Source organism: Netta rufina (assembly GCF_964035555.1).
Source record: "Netta rufina genome assembly, chromosome: 3".
In the NCBI taxonomy this organism is placed as follows: Eukaryota; Metazoa; Chordata; class Aves; order Anseriformes; family Anatidae; genus Netta; species Netta rufina.
Window position 1 is genome coordinate 68,933,857 of NC_140125.1, and position 26,881 is coordinate 68,960,737.

Below are 26,881 nucleotides of genomic sequence, written 5' to 3' on the forward strand. Positions count from 1 at the left end.
AAAATATATTTTGGTTGTGGCTTGTTCTGTAAAACATGAAAAATCCCTCTTGCTGAAATTCAGTGATCCATTATTATTACATATATATATTAATGATATTTTTCTTTCATTGGTTTTTGGATTTCATGTAAACATTCCTCTTGACTTGGAAAACTAAAAACTTTATGCAACTATAAGTGATTTCATATGCATGTTCAGATCAAAACACCTAGACCTCAATAATAATTTAGGTACTTTTAAAAATAATGTAACTACATTACATTACATATAATACTTATATACAAATATCAAAAATAGTAATGAAAACTCAGTTAAAATAACTTAAAACCTTGTTGATTTCAATGACTTGGGAGTCATTGAAAGCTTGTCTCACACATTTCTGAAGTGTTGTTTTGTTCAACACCATAAGAATGTCAGGGAAAGACCCATTCTGTTGTTTTTCTAATTAGATAGCTACATAATGCACTGAAGTAACTGAAAAAGACATTATTAAACATCCAGATTTTCATAACTACCACAGGGAAGACATCTAATATAGCCTACACATTATTAGTCAGATTGCTACCTAGGTTAATTTCAGCATTTGATTTCTTTCCATGATTCAAATATCTTTCAGTGCACAACTTGAAATAGCATAACAACGTTGTACAAGAGCAACAGTTTCTGTCAAACAACCGCTTTCACAAACAGGAAAAGATAAAATTCTCATTATAGAAGATGGGGAAACCTGACAATTCAAAAAATATATTTTTCCCTCATTTCTTCAAATATCTTCTTTTATTATTTACAAATTAACTATTTACACAGTTAAAAGTAAAAATGAGAAAAAAATGATTACAAAATGCTGCTGGGTTTCAGATACAGCACTGAAATATAATACTGCACTTTTCTTCCTCCCCCAACTTTAAAAAACAGTTACTGAATACTATGCTGAGAGGAAAACAATAGTCTACTTATAAATATTTGCTGCCATCTAGCGTTCAAGTAAAGCTTTTGTGAACTATTTGAAAATGTGTACCTTTGTTAAAACTGTATGACAGGGAAGTAATCTTAATGTAAACACACACAAGTAACTTCAATATAAATGATTTACAAAACTGGGAGACCTCTTAAGTTCTAAGATATTTAGTATTTGTAAAATCAAAAAATGGATAAGTTGATTCTTTGTTAAAGAAAATAAAAAAGTTCTTAATTTTCCATCATTGCCTAAACAGTAGGTATGAAGTTATATACAAAACAATCAATGAAAAGAAATACTTTCCACTTTGAATTTGTATGGTTTGATTGCACTAGTTATCACAAAACTTTGATTGCAAACGGTTGTCACGGATGAGGTTGCTGGTCTCATGCAGGTCAGGACAGTTCCCAGGGCCCCGGACACCTGGGGAACAAAACTTCTGCTCCCCTAAGCCTACACCTTGCATCACATTCAGATTAGCCATTTAGTCACTCAACTCCTGAGTAGTGTTTTTGGAAAGGCTTTGAAAGAATCCTGTGTCTCTTCTGATAACCAAATAGCTGCCCACTCTATTACCTTCAGATTGCACCAGGACAGGTAGGCTTTTACTTGAGGAACACAAAAAATAGATTAGGAGGTTTGGTCCACCCTAAACAAGGCACCACCTTATCTTCCTGACTTCATAACAAAATTGTAACTAAATGCAAGGAAAAGCACATCCCCTGAGGAAGGTACTGTCCAGCATTGCAAACCCTCTCCTGTTTCTAGCTCTTTAGGGAAAGGCTAGTCCCAGAAACAAGCTGGGGTCCAGCTGTGGATGTCAGGGAGGGCTTTATCAGGTGGAAACAATTAGGGAAGGAATGGTGACCTGCACTGTATGAGCTATTGATGATAGTTCCCAGATAAGTTAAAGTTTATGGTCTAATTAAACCACATCCCCTGCATCTTATCTTTCTTCCTGTATTTCCAAAAAAATACAGCTGTAGGTATTTTCTGTTTGCCAGCTGGTCAACTGACCCAGGACTCTCTCCTCTCAACTAAGCACCCTAACCACTTTTTTTTCCCTTCCATTATGCCTAGTGCATACACTGGTAGAAAAGGAAGAAGGTATCTCCATGCCTACACTGAGAATCACTGACAATTTACTCCTCTTCTGCTCAATTTTAGAAGAAAAAACAAGCAACGCAGACACACAAAAAAAGAAAAACACAAACCCAAACCCAAAACAAATCCACAGGAAAGAATTCTCAGATAGAGATGCTGAAGTACATGTTCAAAGTACTACTTTGGTGTCAACTCAGTGAAGTTGGGTGTACTTCATCTTTTCCCACTACCTCAGAGTAGTTTCCTAGGAATAAATATAACGGTCCTTTGAGGTCAGCATTCTGTCTCTGAGATTGCCCTTCACCATCTGCTGTTAGTTAATAAGAAGCAAGCACCATATAAATTTCTCTTGAATTCTTAAACTACTGCATTTCAAGGTCTTCACTTAAAGTACGTCTAATAGCTTTCAATGGATTTTTAGTCAATGTCTGTATAGTTTTTGAACTACACTACCTTTTACACAACTTCTTGCAGGAAGGAGTTACACGGCCTAACTGCCCCCTTTTGCATTTTCTGAACCCATCATCGCAGCAAATATTCCCTGGTTCTTGTCCCAGGAAAAGTCCAATCAAAAAGTACAAAACTCCATCACATCATATCCCATTTGTTTTTGTTCTTGTCTGAACTGTGGAGGTATGCCTGTGTTATTTTTCCACATACGCTATCTAGTCCTTTGTCCAACACTTCTGTGAAAATGTCCCGCTTTTACAGAATTAATTTTGAAAGGTGAATTTTAAAAAAAAATATATATATATTTTTCCCAACATTACCCAAATTTTATTTCCTGCACCATATAAGCAGGTATACAATTCAAGGCTCTGGATTTCACTTTGTGATTGTGTGGCTAGGATTACATATTGCGTTGCACCAGCTGAACCATTGCCTCATTCTTAGCTGCTACCCATTTCTGGCAAGAGACCTGATCTACATAAAAGCAACCTCATATGCTTTTGAAAGCATGGAGCCTTTCCATATTTCCAACTGCTGCCCTCGTTTTACTAGTTCTTCTCTCAGCTATTGATCTGCCTATAATAAATTAAGAATTTAAAGAATTCAAGCAGTGCTTCTGGCCTTTATTTGGTTTCTCTTTACAATTACAGCATGAGCATTTGGTGCATTTGGATTTCCTAAATGGTTTGTAATAAAAAACAGACTTCTTCCTAAATGTGTCATATTTTTATATGCCAGTGCAGATTTGCTGGTGCTAATAAGAGGCTCTATTATGGCAAAGATGCCAGTGAACATCTTCTTACTGTCTACGCTTCTGTAACGAATCTGTCAACAACATAAAATTAGTCTTCCTATAGTGCTATTGTTACTGTCAAATGGACAGTGTCTATACAGTATTACCCAAACTAATGTGCTTCCTGTGACTATCTACTGATCAATATGATGGCGTATTTTTTAAATGTATTTACTGTTTCATAATGCTGCACACTAGGGAATAGTTATCTCCTGCTAAATCAGAATGATTTCCAAAACACCTGTCCTTTTCAGGGGATTGTGATAATTTGGATCAAATCATCATATATATAATTTTAAGCTGATACTGAATAAAAAGAAATGAAGTTACTTTCAAAACCAACAAGCAAACAAAAACAAAACAAAACAAAACAAAAATACAACCCTAACATAAAAAGTCATTGCATCACTCATATCAAACGACAAAACAAAGTTTCATGCACTTTTTACTCTAATGCTTTTCGGCATTTTCCATTGCTTTTTACTGACAACAATTTACCACAGCAATCAACAAAATTCTGCTTGCATCTTTACCTGCTTTAAACTGCACTGCAGCCACAGGATCTGCACTAATTTAAAGCCACTACTGTTTTCAGATAACACTACTATTGCATGAAGTCTGAAAACAAACAGTTGATCTTCAAAGAAGTACAGAATATAGGATTTTTTCTCCTTTACAACTGTGGCTTGAACAATAATAAAATAATCATCTATAATATTTTATTCTGGCATCTAACCATAACAGTTTATTTTTTATCAGTTTTATATATTTATGTATTTACATTTCATACAGGAGTATTTGTTATTCCTGAAATCCAAAATTTAATTTTCTGTCTATACTAGTTGGTCAGTTTTATATACTTTTCTCCAAAATCCCCAAATCCTGTGGTAAAACTGCTGTAGTTGTAAGTAATTTTTATTATATTGCACACCATATATTTTCTATGTATCTTTAGATAAATTTAGATGGATACCCACTATGAAACTATTTTTTCCTTCTTCACTTCTACTATTTTGACAGGACAGGAGAATTAACTTCTTAAGGCTACAGCTTTAATGTAACCCAATTATTTCTGCAGTGTGTACTAGCACTATTTTTCAGAGTACTACTGCATTTGATGGATGGACCATTTAGTGGATGAGGAATTGGCTGGATGGTAGCACTGAAAGAGTTGTGGTCAATGGCTCAATGTCCAGGTGGAGACCAGTGATGAGTGGTCCCAGGGGCAGGAATTGGGACTGTTATTATTTGACATCTGCGTCAGTAACATGGACAGTAGGATTGAGTGCAGCCCTAGCAAGTCTGCAGATGACACCAAGCTGTGTGGTGCGGTTGGCATTCTGGAGGGAAGGGGTACCATCAAGATGGACCTGGACAGGCTTGAGGGGTGAGCATTTACAAACTTCATGAGGTTCAACAAGGCCAAGTGCAAGGTCAGGGCACCTGGGTCAGGGCAATACCAAGCACAAATACAGGCTGGGTGGAGAATGGACTGAGAGCAGCCTTGACGAGAAGGACCTGGGAGGTGCTGGTTAATGAAAAACTCAGCATGAGCTAGCAATGTGCTCTTGCAGCCCAGAACGCCAACCACAAACATCCTGAGCTGCATCAAAAGAATTTTGGTCAGCAGGTCAAAGGAGGTGATTCTTTCCCTCTACTCTGCTCTTGTGAGACCCCACCTGGAGTACTATGTTCAACTCTGGGGTCCCCAACATAAGGACACGGACCTGTTACAGTGGGTCCAGATGGCCATGAGGATGATCAAAGGACACATGAAGAGAGGCTGAGAGTTGGGGTTCATCCTGGAGAAGGAGGCTTTGGGGACATTTTATAGTGGCCTTCCAATAGTTAAAGAATACCCACAAGAAAGATGGGGACACTTTGTCAGGGAGTGTAGTTATGTATATTACAAGGAGTAATGGTTTTAAACTAAAAGAGGGCAGATTAGATAAAAGAAGGACATTCTTCACTATGAGGGTGGTGAGGCACTGGAAAAGGTTCCTCCCAGGATGTGTTCAAGACCAGGTTGGATGGGGCATTGAGTAACCTGGTCTGGTGGCAGGTGTCCCTGCCCATGGCAAGGGGTTGGAACTGGATGGGCTTTAAGGTCCCTTCCAGCCCAAACCATTCTGTGATTTAATTTATTTTTTTCTTCTGCGTAGAAAGTTCAATGAATATAAATTCACTTGTACTCTAAGAAAAACAAACAAATAAACAAACAAACAACAACAAAAAACAACACCAAACAACAACAACAAACACACAAACAAAAAAAAAAAAAAACAACAACTCCCCTTAAGCTGCCATACAACAGTCCCCTGTGATTTCTGGAATTGCCAGAAGATTTCTGCATTTTGGAACTACAGCTCAGATTAGAGGAGCAACCTGTTAAAACCACCCTCCCTTCTTCCCTCTCCAGAATATCATATGCTGGAAGTGAATAGCTAATATCTTATCTTAATGAAGATAAGATATTATCAGCTGAGAGGAAACAGTACTGAAACTCGAGTTTCAAGCCAAATCTTCTTTTTCTCAAATGCAATCACATCATATAAACACCATCTTCACCACATTAGAAAGTAGACTTCTTTTATCTCCACTACTCCTAAAAGGAGGGCTGTTCCAGATCACAGTGCAATTCATTCTTCTTCCAATATTGGCCAAAATTATGTTTTTTCTTTCTTGTAGCTCTAGTTCCCAGCTAGTGAGAGAGCTTTTGTACTTCCTTGGAAGCTTTCTTTTGCTAAACTAAATAAACAAAATGTTTTAAAGTAAATCAATACAGTATTTTCTGCACACAGACATACAGCAAACAAACAAAAAAACCCTTAGCTTTTCTGCTGGAGCTCTGTGGAAGGAATACAAGAGATTCCTTACATAATTCAGTTAGGCACATTAGCACATCCACATAACTTCTAGACAATTTGGAGCAACACAGAACATGCCTGAAAAAAACAGCAGTGTACAGCTATGCCATTTGTTTTTTACTATAAGTCAATCACAGAGATCTACACTGACCCACTTCTCAAAAGGTGCTTATTGCAAATTGTTTTTGTAATTCTACACTGACCTGACAGGTGGGAGGAACTAGAGTTCCACCATCAAAATAAAATAAAAATACTAAAAAAGAAAAAAAGAAAAAAAAAACAATAAAAAACAGAACATAAGTTCTTTGTTGTGAAGAAAATATTCAACTCTTTATTCCTTCATCAGAAAGTATGTGACGTCCACTGAAAAGCTCTTTCCTTTACTTATGTTATGTATTTGTCCTCTGTTTAGAACTCTGTTTCATTATGAATACCTTCAATATGGGCATGCAAGATATGATTCTAACACAAATGGGAATTTTTCATCTATGTAACAAGAATCTTGCACCATACATGCTGCAGTTAAGAGATTTCCCAGAAAAAAAAAAAGGACTTGTCAAAGTGATCACATCTTTTTCAACTGTTATATCCAGAGCTGAAATATTTTTCAAATACTTTTGACTTTTGAAGTTCAGATACTGCACACCTTACTGAATTGTACAGACTATCAGCAGAAGTTACTCTATTGAGGTAGTATGTTCTCTGAACAAGAAGTTTTGACTAACTCTCAGATAGAGGTAAAGGAAAAAGTATTCTAAATAATAAGAAATACATTTGTTTATAGCTCGTCACAGGTAATAGATTAGATTCTATTCTGTTTTTCCAAATTTCTGTTTTCATTAAGGTACAAAACAAGCTGTATGTGTGGAACCACACTCGTTTTACTTAACTGGAGGAACCGAAGAGTAAGAAGCATATTTAAAGTTAAGTACTTGAAATACTTCAGAGATAGAGTATAAAGAATAAAATAATAATAATAATAATAATAATAATAATAACAACAACAATAATAATAACAACAACAACCAAACAAACAAAAACACAACAACAACAACAAAATGTCCTCTAGGAATGCACCTTGTGTCTCACTCACTAAAGAGGAAGCCTAGATCTGAAGGTATTTTATGACTTAGGACCAAACCTATCCCTGCTAATTTTTAGGGTGCTGAAAAGTGCAAGCAATCCTGGCTTTCACAACCAACTTTAGGACTTAAACTATTTTTATTAATGTGATGAAGAGGTTTGGGAAAATTGCAAATGGCTCTTTCTCCTCACATTTGGATCCCATGTGCTGGGAGAGTTTAATTTCTCTCTTCCTGACTGTACTCAGACCACTTCAGAAACTTGAGTTAAAGAGGAATAGCTGTAAGGAAATATTTGCATCACAGCTAAACCTTATTCGAGTTCTGATGTGTGACAGAACTTGGATATTGGGAGAATACTCGAACAGAGAATTTTCCTATTAACAGGAACTGAATCAATAACTTACAAGAAACCTTAAAAGATTTTTTTTAAAGGTGAATTATCAAACTTAGTCATTTTTAAAGAAGAATCAAGGGATGAATCTTGACATTCTAAAAGGTCACCGCATCCATTTCTGCTCCCTTCCAGAATTTCCTTTTAAACTTATTATTCATGATTGAATAACTGAAATGCTGAAATAACTTTAAAGTGATGATAAGGCAGAAAAAATACCAAAATATACTAGAATTATATAGACAAAACAGAACAAGCATCTTAAAATAGCAAGACCATCACTAATAGACCAAACAAATTTCACATCTTTAAGAATCATAATCACTTTTAAGATGTCACTGGACATTTCAGTCTAGCTGAACTCCTTTACTTTCATTGAAGAAACCATAAGGGTGTTTGTAAAACTACATTCTTTTCTTCATTTAAGCATGGTTAAATTTCTGAAGGCTCCTTTTAAAGAAGTGTGTGTGCTTAGCTTTTGAATAGTTTTAATATAATGGAGGTCAGTACTCTCAGTCTTAGCACAAATCTTTACATCTTCGGATGTGTTTTCTTTGAACCTGAAGTAAACTGAGAACTTGCATTTTATAATAAAGCAGTTGTGAAACTGAGAAACTGTGAAAGTGAGACCAAAGAGAAGAGTGTAAGCCAGGTACATTATTCTCCTTGTATATTGTGGTCAACCAAATGAAGTGAGTTTATTTATATAAAGATGTGCTTTAATTTCTTGAAGATTTCAATTTGAAGTTATGCAGAATACTTACTGCTTAAATTCTAATAAGGCACTTCTGATTAAATGTAAATGCTAGGTGTTTCTACAGCTTTATCTTAATGATATTTGACCCTCCACACAAGTTCTATTATCTATTACCTTTTGTGTAAGGCCTGCAATATTTTAATGTCTAACAGTTCGTTCCTCTTTAAAATATACACTTAAAGACTCACAGTAATATATGGAAATTCCATTTTAGATATTTCATGTGTGAAAATAACGTGTTTTTTTTTTTTTTTCCAAATAATATTATTGCTGTTAGAGTTGCTAGTTGTGCTAAATAATTCAAAAGTTACCTCTGCATTTAGGTTGTCTGCAAGACTTTCAAGAAACTGGCTTTCAATTGGATTCTGCTGAGTAAGAAGAGTCAGGTAATGACTGAGTTTATCATGAGTTGTAATAATGATGCCTTCTCCGAATTTGTCAAACTGAGGCCGTCCGGCTCGACCAAATATCTGCATGACATCTAGAATTCCAAGGTCAACAAAGGAGCCTCTTTTTGCAGCATATATTTGTGTTCCCTGGTTGAGGAAAAGTTAATAAAAATTAACATAAATACACATGAATATAATCCTGATGAGCTGAATACTGAAATTAGGCAAATACAGCATGATTTCAGAAGTGTACTTTAACTAATCCTCTCATAATCTTTGATATATTTAAATCTTTACTATACAAACTAGACTCCCACTGGTGAGAATCAGTTTAATGAGATATAAATAACATTTCAAGTCAATCAGACATTTCCCCTCCAGCCCCCAAACCCACAATAAATATCTTACTATCTGTGCTTCTTTACAGTTTTCTTTTAAGACAGATAACCATGTGCAGAGTATATCATCTCTTACCTTAATAACAACAGCATGAGCAGGAAGATTGACACCCCAGGCAAGTGTAGCTGTACAAACTAGGACTTTGATATGTCCATTAGAAAACAAGTTTTCAACCAAACTTCTGTCTTGCCGCAGCATTCCTGCATGATGAATGCTAAATCCATCTGGAAACAGCTCACGTAACTGCTTATTTCTGGATCTCTGTACCTAGAATAGACAAGCATAAAAATTAAATTCACTTCCAATTACAGTACAAGAAGCCCTGTATTAAAAAAAAAAAAAAAAAAAAAAGGAAGAAAAAAAAATTATTATGAATCATATGAAAGGAACTATTTCTATTAATGTCAAGCTTTTTCTCAGCACCAATAGCTCACAATTTGCTATAAATTAATTTGAATTTTATTCTTACTTTCCAAAGAATATATACTTAATTGTTCAAAAGAATACTATTTAAAAAAATAGAGCTTCATGTAAAACCGAGACCCAGATTTAGGGATAACCAGCATGAACACTGAAAACAGACAATTCATGTACTTCTTTTATTTAAAATAAACTCTTTCAGACTATGCAAGCAGCTAAAACAGGCTTAAGTAGCAGGCCACAAACCATACTTAACATTACGAAAGGGATACCCTTCCCACCTCCAGCCATTGCATCATCTTGGCACAGTGTGGATTAAGAAGTTCACACTATCTAACCAAACTGTTCACCTACCCCTCATTTTCACATTTACATCCTGCCATGCACAGGAGGCTGGGATCTCAGTTAGCAAAAATCACAGGTCTTCCAAACTCCCTCCAAGTAAGATCCCCATAAGAATGTCTCCCGTATTTCTGGGTGCTAGCTTTGCCATGCTTCCCCTAAACCGAATAGGGACTCAAAGTTAAGAAAAGCTAATATTCCTTCCAAATACTAAAATCTGAAACTTGAATTGCTTTGGAGCGTGTCTTCCAGAAACAACAGGGAAGGAAAAGAGAAACCCAGCCATTTACACAGGAAACCCAAACCTCTAGAGCTTATGCCATTTTAGCCAAATGGGAACCATTCTCTTTCTTTTCAGAAACATGGGTTTAGGCTAACGTTCAAGCATCACAAAAGGTACAGCTCTTTCATTATAACTAAGATGACAGGAGGAAGGGCAGAACAGTCCTGGTGTAAACTGGAATAAATGACCTTCAAACAAGGTTGTATGAGCTTACCTATGAGGCCACAAAGCATGCTTTATGAAAACTCTTATAACCTTGGCCCTGGCTATTGGTTCCTCAGATTTTCATGTTTCAACGTACTGATTTGCCACAAAAACTACTGATTTTCCTCCCATCTCTTTTGAATACCACTACTTTCCAAAACAGATCACTGCTGGCTATGACACCAGGGGGGTTGTGGTAATGACCACTCTGATCTTTCCCTAAAATAGATTTCTTTATTATCATTGCCAACAGAAAATCGGTACTTTTCTATAGACCACAGAAGAGTTAAGGGTATTTTAACTCTGGCACTGTACTTTCAGCCCTGTATATTATAGTGAATTATTTCTAGATCAAATTATGTTTTTTTTTTCTCTCTCTCTCTCTTTTTTTTTTTTTTTTTCTCCTCTCCAGACTGTATATTTACTAGTATATGACATACAGCCACTGAAAGTTGACTTAAGGGATACAGAGTGGGTAAAGTAAAGAAAAATATAGTTCATATTACTGGCATACTGCCAAACATGAACAATAAATCTCTGCAAACACAGGAATAAATAGGGAGATGGGAATGCAATTATAAAAGAGGACATGAAAAGAAAAATACTGTAGGAAAAACATTTTCTTAGCTTCATAATTATCCAGTTTCTCAATATCTGATCTTTTCTGCTTTAGCTGTAATTATTTACTATTCATTTAAAGGAAATCAAATTCAGCTTTTAACTACACAAGATTTTTTGGCAAATTTAATTTGCACTGCAGTGTGTAAAAATGAATAAAAAAGAAGTTGAAAAAGTGGTTGTGCAGTTCACGCACCATTGTTTTATGAGCCAGAGAATGAAAAGAAATACTTCATAAAGAACACAAATGCACCAAGGACTGCATTGATAGTGTATCAGCAACAAATCCCACAGAAGAAAGGCATATGGAAAATTCACTTCAGTTGGAAAGCTAAGAATTTGAATTGATCTTGACTATGTTCAGAACTTTCTGTAATCATTTAACAATGAAATTAACTTGTATCTTAAATAAAGTAAATCTTCCTATGTGGTATGACAACCATCAGACATTCCAATTTTTTAGTAGAGCTTTTATTGGTCTCACACATCTATTTTAAAGGTATTAATGTAACTATTTTTTCAGAAAGCACAATTATTCAATATCAAATATTACACTGTAAAAATTATCTGTAGCTGAAAAAAGCCAAATCCTGCACTTAAACCTCCACAATTTAAAAAGTACATAATTCTGTTTGTAACCTGATTGTTTACGTTGTATAATGTGGTTGAAAGACAGACCAATTTACTAATGGGAAAGTAGAAGAATAAAATCTTATGCTATATAGAGAAGGAAACTACTTTTTGTTTATAGTTAAAGGATGTACAATATCACTAACTCAGAGAAAGGTACTTGAGAATGTGAACACAGGAAAAAAGGAGGAGGAAAGGGAACACTGTATGCCAGAAATATTTGCCATTAACATGTGGCAATGACAATCTTGACTATAACCCAAGTACTTATAAGCTTAAGATTAATTAATCATGTAAAAATATCTAGTTACAACTATATACATGCTGTTGCATGTTAAGAAAGTATATTCAAATGCTCCTAAAATCTACCAATTTTTCTAAAATAATATGTTTGGAATATTTAATATTCATAGGTTTTGTCTAAACATTTATTGAATCTGTGATGTGCTAGACTTACAGGCTGAGGAGCAACCAATATAGAGATGCATTACATGAAATTTTACAGACATTAAGCCAAACAACCTGTATGTTTTATTTCATCATCAAAATGTTCATTTGTATTTTTTTAAACATCTAATTTTTAAATGAAAAACTCAAAGCTTATTTTTGACATAGCAAAAAACAAATGACAATCCAATAAAATAACTATCTAAAATCCTGAAAATGATGATGTTTCCATTAACTGTACAGAAATTGACTTGATTTTCTTTCATAAATTTGTGGACATTTTAAATTACAGAGATAGCAGGCAAGTTAGTTCAAGAACAACTAAGTAACCAAATTCTACAAACACTTGAGAAAATGTTTCTCAAAAAATATCAAAAGATATCTCAGGATGGCTTGGAAGACTGCTTACACAACATATATCCATTAATGGCAGCATATTTGCAAACAGACCTCCTAAGATTTCGCTTCAATGAATTGCATGGCTGTTCTGTTAAATCTAGAATTAAATGATTTCAGAGACAACAAAACAAGTAATTACTATATAACAGAAGTGAAACTATTAAAAGTTTCAGTACCCCCATCTTTTCCTATTACAGACTAAAGCATTTTGCTTAAAATGTATATGAAATAGTACTAAGTGTCTCAGGTGCAGGGAGAAGTCGTTGTTATGAGGTCTGGCACTGGTCGCCTGATTAGAATTGATTTTCTTTCCTCTCCCTTATTGCTCAAGAGGGCTGCAGATTTATGACCTTTGCTTACATGTGCATGTGCATTTAAAATACTATGCATTAAATAAATTCCTAGTTTAGCTTGCTGTCACCTACATTTCTCCTTTCAGAGTTTTGAATTTCATGTACTTCTTGATTAAGATATTAAAAATGCTGCAATTAGACACTTAAGAATATGTTTTTTAATTTTAATTAGAAATGAAGCACACATAAAAGAAAAAATATTTAAACAACCTTTAGAGATAACTCTTCACACTTCTTTACCTTCTGCTTGCACCTGGTATCACAAAGGTATTGTCATTCATAAAGACTATGTGATGCATGCTTTTTGTCTGAATACATCATTGGCCATAAAGAATTAAATTTTCAACAGGCTTAAAGCTATTTTTTTTCTTATTTTATCTAAAAAACAAGTAAAAAAGAGCAATAAAGCTTGATTACAAGAAGCAGCTACGAATAATTGAAACTTCAGTTAATGTCTTTTTGTTAATCTCTGATTAATACGCTAATTAGGACAGACTAATATTGCCACTACTTGGTAAAATCACATTTTATTTTTCTTTCTATATATTACTTATTTCTTCTTCACGCTTCCTCGTTCTGAAAAAACTTGTTTGCAACTTTGAATGTTGGTCGTTTTTTTCCACTAATAACACAGTTTTTTACTATCATGAATTTTCTTCCAGCAAAAGAAATGGCACAGACTGTTCTAGTATTTTTCTCACAATCACCTTAACTACAGCAAAACTTCATGCTTATGACTGTAAGACTCAATCATTGTAATTTCCCTTCTGTGGAGTTCACAATAGGGCGGCACTTGTAGTTTGCTCAGAATGCACCTTCGTATTTGTTCACTGGTTTGAACAATTCTGAGCAATTTATTCCCATCATTCATTCTTTACACCCTACGAAGTACCAGCTCTTAATTTTGAGGCCTTGTTAGCTTCATTTGCTGAGTGCTTGCACTCAGCACAGGTATCACAGACATCTAAAACACACAAAATAAGGTATCTTTTGCTGCAGCTTTCAATGAATGGTAACTTTAATTAGTGTTACTACTGTGTGATGAATGCAGCTCAGTTATTTCCAAAACAACTAATTTGTAACATTCCTAAAGACGTCAGAAAATGTAATTCTCTGGCTAACCTGAATTTTTTTAAGTTGCAACAAAATGAGCTTCCTTTAATTCCAATTAATTTCACTGCTGAATCTTCTCTTCCTACCTCACTTAAAAAATACTGACTCCATTTCAAAATTTGTGAGATTAAGGTAAAATAAGTTTTCATCCATTTAGGAAGTGAAGAGGGAAACCTATCAGAACAGCAGTATATATAAGGACCAAGAGAAAGGGAAAGAAATGCTCACAGGATTGCATGGTTTTGTTTTAGGATTGCATTCACTATTTTTGCTTTTCAGAATTCACTATTTTAATATTACATATTAATTAATCTATACAAGCCAAACCATATTCTATTATTTAAAACTGCTGTTTCAAAGGGGAGAGATAAAAATTTAGATAGTGACAAAATATCTATGACAAGGGCTCCTTAAGTATGAAGTCAAAATATAATAGTTTCTTATTACAGGAGAAAAAAACAAACATGACTTTAAGGTGCACAGTTAGAACAAAAATATGAAATACAGAGAAAATACTAAACCATGATGACAAGCAGTAACAATATCACAGAGTTTATGCAAGAAACTGAACTTGAAGAAAAATATATTGGAGTCTAAAGGGAGAAAAAAGGAATGCATCTGAGCTATAATGATTTTACCTGAGGACTCTCTTTTATGAGCTAGAACTTTTATTTGTATTGTTCAACTTGTACTGTCTGCATAATAACTAAGCTATCAGCATTTGTTTCTAGGGCAAGGATGAAGTGTCATGTTATGCAGCAGGAGCAAAATTAAATTAGTATTTTATTACAGAAGCAAAGAATTAGCTTTTCAAATAATTTTTCCCTCAAGGATTTAAAAGTTGACTACGTTGCTGAGATGAATATATACTAAACTATTGGTCCCTATCTTGTCTTACTTCCTATCTCTTAAGAAACAACATAAATTATTTACTTTAATGTAAATTATATTTACATTATATTAAACATAATATATAAAATTTTCAAATACGTCTATGCTTTAGAATAGGGAGCCCTGTAACTGATATTAAGAAAAAAATAAAATTAATTCTTCCAGAAAATATGAAATCTAGACAAAAAGAGAGGACTTCTATCAGACAGCTCCCTTCCTAAGAACCTGTTTACCTAAATTTATAATTGCCTGACCTATTAATGTTCTCTGCCCTACATCAAGATTAGGGACAGAAGGAATGCTACTTTAAGAAGACTTAGTTTATAGATTTCAAATTAGAGATGCCTACATTGATGATGTCACGATGCAGGCAAATTGTATAATAAATTGAAACTGGAGGAAGCAGATAACGAGGGCACAGATTCATTACATATAGCTTAAAGAATATGAAATCAAAGAAGTTTATTTCTTTATTTACTTATTAAAAAATGACAGGAGATTTGTTCATTGGCTGATTTATGTTGACAGAAATAAAGGTGCTGTTATTTACAGTCTGGCTGTAAAACCCTTCTAAATCACATATAAATGACTTGTCACGAAGCTCTTCTATAAAGTTATATATGTCACTTTGAAAATGATACCCAACAGTTTAATACACTGGATTGAGGTAGTGCTTCTTTGTTGATATGCCCTCTCACTACTTCTCTTGCTCTTTCCTGGGAACAGCAGCACTGGCATCACTGCTCACACTGCAGCTGGTTCCTGTGGAGAACTCAGACTACCAAGAGCTCTAACTCAGTGGAAAGGACTTGCATGACCTAGTAGATCACTGAATGTAGACGGATGCAGGCTGGCCAATATGCTATTCTACTTAATAAGTATGCACGCTCATTCTCTAAACCTTCACTTTTAAAATGTATCTATCTATTAACTTTGTATAGATATCCTGAAGTAATATCTCTGTCCAACACTTACTCTTTTACTGAGTTATAATTAGCAGGTACCTGGCAAGATAGTATTTGAAGAAGGTAATTCTGGCAAACAAATGTGAGTCAGTTTGAATTTCTCCTGGTAGAGTCAATAATCTAATTGTCTCCCTCTGGAGATTTAAGTTCACTGTATTAAAGTTAGAATTGTTTAAACCTATGAGTTACTGCTCTGATCAATTTACTGAAATCACCTCAGTAACTTTTGTAAAGTGCTCTAAAAATATGTCTGAAGGAGAAAGAAAGGAGAGTAGTGTGACTGCTTTGCTTAAACATATTCCTCAGTAGCATATCCTATCAATACAAATGTAAGGATAACAATTCTTTGAATGAACAACATCAGGAACAGAACTCAGGACTAATTTTCTTTATTATAGTATTACAACTGTTTTTCTTCTGAACCTTCTCTTCTTTGCGTGTAGGCAGGTTTCATCTATTGAGGGTTGTCTCCTGTCAATTTATAATTTATAAATACTTGTTTAGAATAGGAATCTGTCCTTATTCCTCAGTGGAGCACAGACTGCTTTTCAGTTGTTGCACTAAAAGTAATTCTCTCTACACATACACACAGGTGCACATAATTTTCACCAGAACAGAGCTAACCCTAACTCTCTTCAGTGAAAGTTTTCAAAATACTTCAGGTCTATATAACATACTGACTTGCTGTTATTTGTAAAACACAGAGAAAGTCCCTGCAGAGTTCAAAGAATTCTGTTTCAGTGTATTTAAACCACAATTAGCAGAATTGTACTAAAAATAGAAAGGAGGAAAAGTCCGGACAATTAGGAACAACTGCCAAGAAACCTATGCAAGCTATGACTGAAATAATAGCCTCATTTCTTCAAAGCCATCATTTTATTTATTTATTACAGAGCAGGTGTTTGCAGAAATTCTTTGAAGAAAAAAACTTGGGAAGCTATTTTTCTTTTTAAATTAAAATGAATTCTGTAAATACAGCTGTTATAAAGAAAAAAAAAAGAAAGAAAGAAAAAAGAAAAACAAACAAACAAAACCCACCTATTTGTATAGATAACACACTAACTCAATTTGAACAGAATTTAATAACATGAACCAGTGTAACTGTAACATTTTATAATTTAATAACATGGAACAGTGTAACTTTTCAGGTAAAGCCAGACTGGGGTGTCTTATCTTACAACTGAAGGAATTAATGGTACTCAGGTAACAAGGTTTAAGAACTTAAAATGAAAAACAATTCTATGTAAACACAAATGGGAACCGGCACTAGGTTCAGAAAGGAAATGACCCAGCTTAGCACCATGAATTAGTGAAAATACAAGAAGAATAAAATACACATTTAATTTCCTAATTAATTTTCATATTTTGTAGAATGATAAAAATATTTCTATTGTTTATAGAAAATGTAATATAAATTATGCAAAGACATTTTTGCACTACTTCAGTATGATGTAAATCTGCACTCTACAGTGAACAGAAGTGTTAAAATATTTCAGCTTAGCAATAACATAAAAATGAACATCAATTAAAATTGAATTAATTTTATAACAGGATTTTCAAATGCATGCAAAATCATATAAAGCTTTGGTTTTCTTTCTCATCAATTTAGAATCATACTATTCTCTCCCTGGGAATAGATGTATGAAATATATAAAATGCAGAAAAGTATCTATACTTCTCTGGCCCTTGAGACAAGAAGCTCTGCTGCCATATTTGTTAAACGCTTGGACTGCAGCAATGAAGGAGTCATCAGTCTTGGTCCATTTTGCTGGCAGCAGAAGGTGTTTTCAGCCTGCTGTTATAGAAACTAGCCAGTAGGGAACACATACAACAATGAAAAGAAATTGATACAGGGAGAGTTTGATGACATGCAAGGGCAGAATGGCAACAGCAAGGATGAATTTGTACCTGTTTCAGTTCAAATACTGACATCCTCTAGAGACCTAGTTAAACCTTTTGTCGCTGTGCTTAACTGTGTAGAAATTTCAATATTTCTGCTTCAACAGAAATCTGATATTGCATGGTTTCTGTAGAAGTATTTGTTATATCTGAGAACACCTCCTTTGCTTCTCTGTAATACTCAAAACTGCCACTCTGCTGAGCCATGAAAATAAAATCCATCTGTGAACAGTAAAACAGTAAGCGTATTTCTCAATTCATAATTAAACTATAACAGTCCACAGCAGCTTCTCAGCTATGCAAAGTGACATATTGAGGATTCTTCGGAAGAAAGGAATTTCTCTTTAAAGTTTTTTAGGTAATTGTAAATGTGTAGTATGAATTAATAATCCATAGGGTTTTCAAACAACTTTTGACCAGCATCAGTACGTGGGACCATAAAAAACTAACATTTATCTTAAAACAGGAAAATAATTGTTTCCTTTTAGAGAGAAACTGTAAGTATTAGTTGTCTTTTGTTTCAGTATTGTGGCTTGTTCTTTTCATTTTTCTAGCTCCTGCCCTACAAGATGGAAAAAAATAAACATAATGTAAAGCAGAAATGATAAAAGAAAATGTAGAATAAAAGTAGTTCCTAAACAAAAAAAGTCAAGTTATGCTCTCAATTCATTAGTTGACTTGAACTACGTAACCTCAACTTTAACAAGAAAAAACTAGCACATCAGAACATCTGCATCACGATAAAAATATTTTTTTACTTGATACATGTACAGTACCCAGACCCATTAAAAAAAAAGAAAAATCATGATGTAATTAGCGTCCCATAAAAGGTTAGCATACTTTTTTTGTGCATTAACAATGTATTATACAACTCTCAGATTCAAAGATGTTTTATTCCTCCTGTCTCTTTGCTATTCTACAAGAGTTCCAAGGATTTGAGATGTAGCTCAGTGTCACCAAATGTCAAATTTTATAAGAAAAACTTCTGAAAAACCTTAAAAGAAAATTAAAATTTATGGATGTTTATGATTTTCCATATGTTCATATAGTCTCTTCTGATTAATTATGAGTGATAATTAATTATCTAAGTACTGAAAAAAAACAACAAACCTATATGGAAATTAATAGACCCATAAATTGTGGGACCTGCTTTCCTGTGAATATTTTATTCCTTGTGCCCATGTCCTGACTCAAATGCACACCTTATCAAATTTCCATAACTTTACTTCTCTCAGAATTATCTCCTTGCCTTAACTGTTTCATAATTTTTTCCACTGTATGATCAGGACAAAAAACATATCATAGGGATATGTATCATCTGTAGGACTTATGATCAATGCTGCAGTCAGCATATTATCAACACCTTTGACAACTGTGTTGTCTTTTTCATTATTTTTATCTCAAACTGCAAGCAGGCTGCTCTCACAATCTCTGCTGCCTCAGAGTACAACTGTGAAGCCTGTGAATAAATTGTGCAAAGTCAGATTCAGAGGTAACACGGTGTCTTTACACACCTGGAAGGGCACAGAAGTAGCATCTAATATGTGGTGTACCAAGAAAGTTTATTATTACTACAGTCTTTTGGCCAGCAGACTTGGGAATTTAAAGACAGATTGTCAGTTAAACTGAAGCAACTATTAGGCTTTTTACCAGAGGAAACCAGGTGCTCAAAGAAAGAAGAGAGCTTGATTTCACAACGAGATCCTGTTCAAATGAGGGATATTCCAACAGACCTCTGCTAAATTATGAGATCCCTTGGGAGAGAAAGGTTTTAATATTTATTATGCCTTTCTCCTTTACTTTATTAAAAAGAAAAAAAAAAAGTAAAACCCCAACAACAAAATCTCTCCATATCCAGCCTTCATAGTCACATTATTAATAATGTCACATTATTACAGTCACATTATTTATAATTGGTAATTATAAAATTATCAAATTTATATTTTGTACTTCATGAAGCCTGCATGAAAATTGCTCTGTAAAGTTTAAAAATCACACAGATGAGACAATTATTTACAATTAAATTTGGCTTTGAGAGATTGTATTCTATCTCAACCATAATTTAAGCATGTACCTAGCACATACAGCTGACATCTTTGAGCAAAGGAACACATATCTTTTTTTTTTGTAAATCATTTTTACAACCTATTTACACACATTTTGAGACAAAAATATTGCGTCAATGTTAGTTCAACCATCTGCTTTGTAAACAAGATTAGAAATCCTCTGTGAAAACTAAGGAGTTCACTATTGTTAAGGTACTGTAATCTGTAAACCGTTATTTTAAAGCCGGCTAAACAGTTTCTTCAGCAAGCAAATTTAAAGGTCTTGCGCACACAGCACATAGATTTTAGAGGAAATTTAAGAAAATATCTCATCTATATTAAGTATACCATGGAGAATTAACTACACGGCAGAGGAAAAAATAAGGAGACTGCTACTTTCTCACTTAATGCAGTGCATAGCAGCACAAAACATGACAAGGGAGTTGCTGTGCTGCTTCAGCAGACCCCCTCCAACCTGGATTAATTTCCAGTTTCCATATTCTGTTTACTTGTTGTGCATACATTAGTGCTAATGACAGTTCAAAGTGTTAAAAGCCATACTGTGAGCTCCATTTAAAAAAAAAAACACTTTTAATTATATGAAGTCGTCTTTACAATTAATATTCATATCTGTTCAAATCATTACATCCTTCATGCATTTCATCTCTGAAAAAATATTTCTCATCTCACAACTTTGCCTTCTGCAGCCCAATCTCAAAAGGCTTTGCAAAATGCTTTACCTATAATTTGAAATTGTATCTGTAATGCGGCATTTGCTGGGCTGTTGGGACATTGAGTTTGACTCAATGACCCTTTTGGGTTCCTTCCAAACATATCCTGTGATTCCATGACTCTGGAAGGAAAGAAAATACTAAACAATATCCACTTCCCTTAAAGCTAACGTATCTGTGTAATTTACTGCTTGAAGTAAGTAATAACATTTTAGAACTGAATATCTCCATGCTGTTTAAATGGCAAAAAAAAAATGAAGTCGATGTAAAAATATATATATACACAAATAAAAGTGTATTTTTTTTTTCCTTACATGAAGAGTGAAAACTAGTACTATCCATGTAAAACAACTCTATAACTAACACACTGCAATCACTTTCAAAGCATATTAATAGCTTTCCAGTACGGAAGAAGAGAAACTTTCCCAGAAGGCACAGAAGTGAACCAAATGGCATGATTCAGTGCTAAAGCAAACATCAAATTTGTGAAGTTTTGTAACACACACATACTACAGGGTTATCACCAGTATATCAGATTTCAGTGGTTTCAAGATGGTATTACTGTATTATGAATTAAAATCAGAATAAAAGGAGAGCAGAATCTTTGACTCATGTAATCCCTATGAACTTTTAATTAGATTAGAGTAACAAACATTTTTAAAGCTCTGACTGTTTTGCTTGATTTTCTCATGCTCTTTGGAAGTCAATATAAAATATTATATGATAAAAATAATATAATATATAATATAGATAAATAAGATATGTCAGAAAAGCAAACTTGGTGATCATATCACCTTTAGAAATTGGTTTACATATCTAAGAATATTTTACTTTGCAAATTCCAATCTAAATCTCTGAAGCTATTCAACAGAAGTATTTCCTTCTGCTAATTCTGTATTTGGGGATTTCAGACAATTTTTAAATTGTTTTTTGAGCTCCAAATATGGAATGGCCGATTATCTTGCTCCAGAAGTTTTGCACAGAATAGAAACACAGAGGCTACGCTTACTTGCAGCACTGGTATTACCTCCACTATCCCCAGTGACCATTTGCTGGAGGAAAACCTATTGTGCCTCTCTTCTGTGATAGCATCAGACAACCTTTCTAATCAGATTTATAGAAGCAGACTGACAACTTACAATTTTGGCACAGTCTTTCAATCTTGAGAGCAACCTAGAAAAGATTTCCTACTCCATTTCTTCTTTCAGAAGACATCACTTCAGATAACTGGATAGTTTCATCATATTTGTTTAATCTGTACCTTGCTAAAGCTGAAGATAAAAGGGCCAGCTAATGCTGTCTGATGTGGAGAAATGCCCCTAGAAAGTAAAGTAACTGCCATACCATTTGAGACAGGCCACCCTGCCAGCAGCTTGATATAGCAGGGCTCTGTTAGAGATTATGACACCTACGCTGTAGCTGTCTACATGCAGTTCTGTAAAGCTGGAGTCTAATCACCCTTCACAACAGACAGGCATCAGACAGTGCGGGCTTCTACAGCATTTCTGCCCCCCTGCCTGCCCAGTGTGCACCCCAGGTTGAGCTCAGTCATCCTCCCCCATCCAGGCTCCACCGCCTGAAACATGCTGAACTCTACCTACTGGAACAGGAGCTCAGACACACCACGCATTTGTAGGTTCCGTGTGCAGACTACTAAAACCTCTGTGCTACATCTCACCCTGGAGACCACTCAGCTTTCATGTTTCTGATTTAGACTAGTGACCAAAAACTATCCAGGAAAGAAACAGACAAAATAGACCCTCAAATGACTTTACATTGCAACAAATTTCTATTGTAACTGACTCAGGTGGCATTATATCAACACTTCCAGATGGCAAATATCAACAATAGCTCTTAAATATCACTTACTATTCTGAGTAAATTGGAACCTACTTGAACTTGCATTATCTGTCCTCGCACTAATCCCTGCTTATTCTGATACCGAATACTTCCTCTCACAGAGAAACTGAAGGAACAATTGAAAAGTTAATGGCCCTACACATGAAAATTGATCACATCATCCTGTGGCTTTAAATGCCTGAACATAACAGAACCACAGAACATTATAGTAAAAATAGGAATGGAGAGTTTACACTGTTTCTACTGGTGACAGTGGTAACTTATTCAGAAGGCATCATTTATCATAAAGTCAGTTCATCCTCCTTAGAACCCCCAAATATAAATCATGCATCTTCCCATAATATGTTACCTTACCACAGCCCTTCCCTTGCCACGGACAAGTTCTCTGTAGGTGAAAAAAGGTTTCCACTAACACAAATATTGAGTTGTTCTATTTACTATTAACTCTTATTCCAGCAATCAAAACAATTATTAATTAATGGATCTGGAAAAATAAATGCTTAAAATTGTTGGATACAAATTTTTAACTTTCTAAAACATGCATTGTTTTACCAACAGTGAATGTAGCCCATATATTATTATACACGTACTTTTTACATATATATATATACACACAATACAAATATATTATACATTATACTTAACTACATGTAAAACTTTTCCATGCTGTATTTTATACTATGATCCATTAATGAGTGTAAGAAGATAAGCAAGGAAGAAAGGAAGGAAGAGAAAGAGGGAATAAGAATAAATTATCTCCAAAATTTCATATGAATGTAAAGAAGCCATCTTTCTGGTCAAGCAGATTTTCAAATTTTTTTTTTTTTTTTCAGAATTAAGCATGAAGGCAGAGTCCCAAAGGCTCCTGGAACTTTTCATTTCCCCATGTTCTTACCACTAATATGTAGGCTAATTGCCTGCATAAGAAAATCATGAGGGACTCATGCCATCTAACTCTAGTCATCTAACAGGGATGATGTAAATTATGATTTAGAGGAGCTATTTCTATCCATTTGCTATACTGACAGACTCCCAGCTTAAGGTGCTGTGAGCTGCATTTCAAGCTATGTGCCTGGAAGTAGAATGCATTTATGTCCCCCTGCCCTGCAGTTACTGCTCACTTAGGTCTTACTCATGAAACAAACAAACATTAAAAAAAAAATATTAGGTTTATTTTTAATTTTCATTCTTCAAAATGCCCTGACGTGAAACAATGAACAATAGAGTTAAGTCTACAAAATCAGCAGCATAGATATGCATTAACCAGTATGGCCACGAGATGGCTCTCAATACTCAATTTAAAACTACAATCACCATGAACTACAACAATCCCAATTAGCTTTCCCCCCTTATTATTAGTGACATATTTCATCACACTTGTTCCTAGAAACGTTTTCCTATTTCCACAATAGACAAAGATTTTGAAGATATTTCAAATTTACTTTCTGCCTTAATGACACAAATCATTTTATAAGGAAATCAAATGAGGTATTTCTGGATGATGCGTAACAGCAACATTTTCCTGTAGTCCCATAATCTCCCCAAAATTTAAGTCCTCTTGATAGTTGAAGTTAATATATAAATAAGTGAAGTAAATTATTTGCTTTTTTTTTTTTTTTTTTTTTTTAGTTAATTTTCAAATATTTACTAGTTCTGTCTCATAAAAACTGCACGAAACTTTATATCTAAACATGAATTTCATAGAATGGCTCAGGTTGGAAGAGACCTTAAAGATCCCCTTCAACCCCCTTGCCAGGGCAGGGAAACCACTCACCAGACCAGGTTGTCCAAGGCCCCATCCAGCCTGGCCTTGAGCACCTCCAGGGATGGGGCAGTCACTGCTTCTCTGGGCAACCTGTTCCAGTGCACCTCACCACCCTCTAAGTGAAAAATTTCCTTCTAACTGCTAATTTAAATCTCCCCTTTTAGTTTAAAGCCATTCCCCCATGTTCTGTCATCTGACTGAGCAAAAAGTTGTTCTCCATCTTTTTTATAAGCTCCTTTTAAGTATTGAAAAGCTGCAATGAGGTTACCTCGGAGCCTTCTCTTTAGGCTGAACAACCCCAGCTCTCAGACTTTCTCCATAGGAGAGGTGCTCCAGCCCTCTGATCAACTTCATGGCCCCCCTCTGGACCCATTCTAACAGATCAACATCCTTCTTGTGCTGGGGGCAAGGAATTTGTTGGGAATTTGCATGTGGGTAGAATCTTACACATCTTGCCTTTTTCCAATATGCTCTAGCTATATTCTTTATGTTCTTAATTATCATTTTGCTTTTCCTTTTACAGGTTTATTAATAGTTGTGGGTTTTGTCATCAACCTTCCACCTATTTCCTTAGTCATTTAGTATCATAAATATCTCTGTTTACATGTAATGTTTATCTTTTCCACAAGCGAAAATCTGAAATTTAAAGAAACTGGACTGTGTAGGAGGAAAAAAAAAAAGAAAAAAAAAAAAGAAAAAAAAAAAGTGTTCTTAATAAATAAGGCTATAAGGCTGTAATTTTCAAATGAGTAAATAATTACTTGATTCTGCTTAAAAAAAAAAAAGAAGGAAAGAAAAATAATGAACATAATTAGTTTTCTGCATAAATACTAATGTATAAGATGGAATTTGTGTTTAATTAGTATTTTAAATGACTGTGGCAGGGTGCTGTGCAGGATTATGAGAATGCAGGCATTCAAATCTCACCCGATAGTTAAATATTTAGGATCAATTCAACTGGAAAACAGTTCATAGAATCCTAGAAAATGATAAACATAAAACTCTAACAGGTGAGTCATAGCTAAGTGAAAGAGAGCAAAGGAAACAATTCATAAGATGAAGTCTTTCATAAGGGTTCACACTGGTTTTAAATCATGGTACTAACACAATGGTTGAAAATAATCAACTACAATTATACCTCTCACTTCTCACTGTGAATGAATGAATTCTTCAGACCTGTATGGTACTGTGAAAGAACAGAAGACACTTACAACCATCGTCTTGGACAAGAGACCTTAGACAAGAGACCTCAGTGGTTACTTCAAGGAATATGCTCCCTCACAGGAACAAGATCTGAGAGAATACTTGAAAATAATTGTTATAGATGTTTTTAAATTATATGCCATGAAGCAAGAAAAGAGACATGTTTTTAATGTGATGTTGCAACACAAACATTTTTCTACTGTGGTGTAGCTACTGAATCGAGAACCCAGAAAATCATTTCTGAATGTAAAGGTCATTAAACATATTAGAAGTAATATTGTTAAGCCTATATGAATGATTATTACATATGAATCACTGGGACAGACACACGTTTTCTTATTGCTTTCAGTTCCAGAATCTAACTGAAAATCCACATCTGCAAATACTCAAAACATTGTGCTGTGTTTCTTCTAAGAAACGCTGTTTTGTGCTGTGTTACCTTGTGTCCTTACTGCTTGCTCCAAAGCCAACAGTCTCTTTCCCATTAGCTTCAATAGGTTTTTCAATTGGACTCTTCAACTGCAAACCAGCTAGGACTTCATTCAATTATTCAGCAATACTACAGTTTAAATGAAAACATGGCAATATGATGCTAAAGGTCCCAAACTCTTTTCAGATTTCTGATTACTGTCCTTGATAAACATGTAGCACAATACTTGAAAAAAAGTGATCTCTAGAATCAAAGACAGAACCAGAATTCTGTTTGATTACAAAATGCATGTATACTGAAGCCAGAAGTACCTTCACAGACATAAAATGTGCAGTATCTTTCATCCTTCATGCACCTGCCTTTGAATTGAGAACTAAGTGCTTTTCAAGTATTATTACAAAGATACTAGATAAAGGCTTTTGCAAAGATCTTGATTCTCTAAATTCTTGACCCTAAAGGTTTGCCATTCACTATTTTATTTTTTTTGGCATTTTCTCAGCAGTTCTCAGTATTTTAGAACTTCCAAACTTATAAGCCAACTTAGCCATTTATAAGCCAATTTGTTACTTCATACCTATATTTTTTGTCTATCTAAATATAAAAAGAAAGAGTAGAATCCCTAGTACACCAATTACTAAAACAGAAGGTGTAATCTTAAACATATAAATTATGAGTTCTGCACATGGCAAATTTAATTTTCATCTCATAGTTGTGTTAATACTCAGCATTACCTATAGAGAATGACAGATCCCTGTAGTAGTTAGAAGAAATCAATGTGGCTTAATCAAAAACAATTTTCAAGGTCATTATTCAATTAAATAACATATTTTACAAATGCTCTTATAGGTCCTTATCTGGGAAAAAAGAACCTTTAGTTTAAAAGCAGAATGTGTCAGACATCTTGATGCTTTCAAGGTTGATGTATAAGATTTATTAAGTGGAAGTTCAATTTGCCTGCAAAAACTGTGCAGGAGCCAGTAAGTACTGCCTATGAAAGAACCACAATGCTACAAACTCTTCTAGTCACAGGCACTTTGTTGCTGTGCAGAGTAGACCATCTCAGGTCTTTCTGAGTTCAAGTGATCAGTAG

General features: G+C 34.4%; 1 protein-coding gene across 3 annotated transcripts in view; it reads right to left on the bottom strand.

The window, feature by feature from the left end:
• ASCC3 (activating signal cointegrator 1 complex subunit 3) overlaps window positions 1–26,881 on the bottom strand; it is a 279,639-nt gene that overhangs the window by 93,411 nt on the left and 159,347 nt on the right. For all 3 annotated transcript variants that reach the window (XM_084285192.1, XM_084285193.1, XM_084285194.1), the window contains exons 15-16: window positions 9,269–9,460; window positions 8,717–8,941 (exon numbers count right to left, since the gene is read on the bottom strand). In XM_084285192.1, coding sequence (XP_084141318.1) covers window positions 8,717–8,941; window positions 9,269–9,460 — 417 coding nt within the window. The remainder of the gene's footprint in view (window positions 1–8,716; window positions 8,942–9,268; window positions 9,461–26,881) is intronic.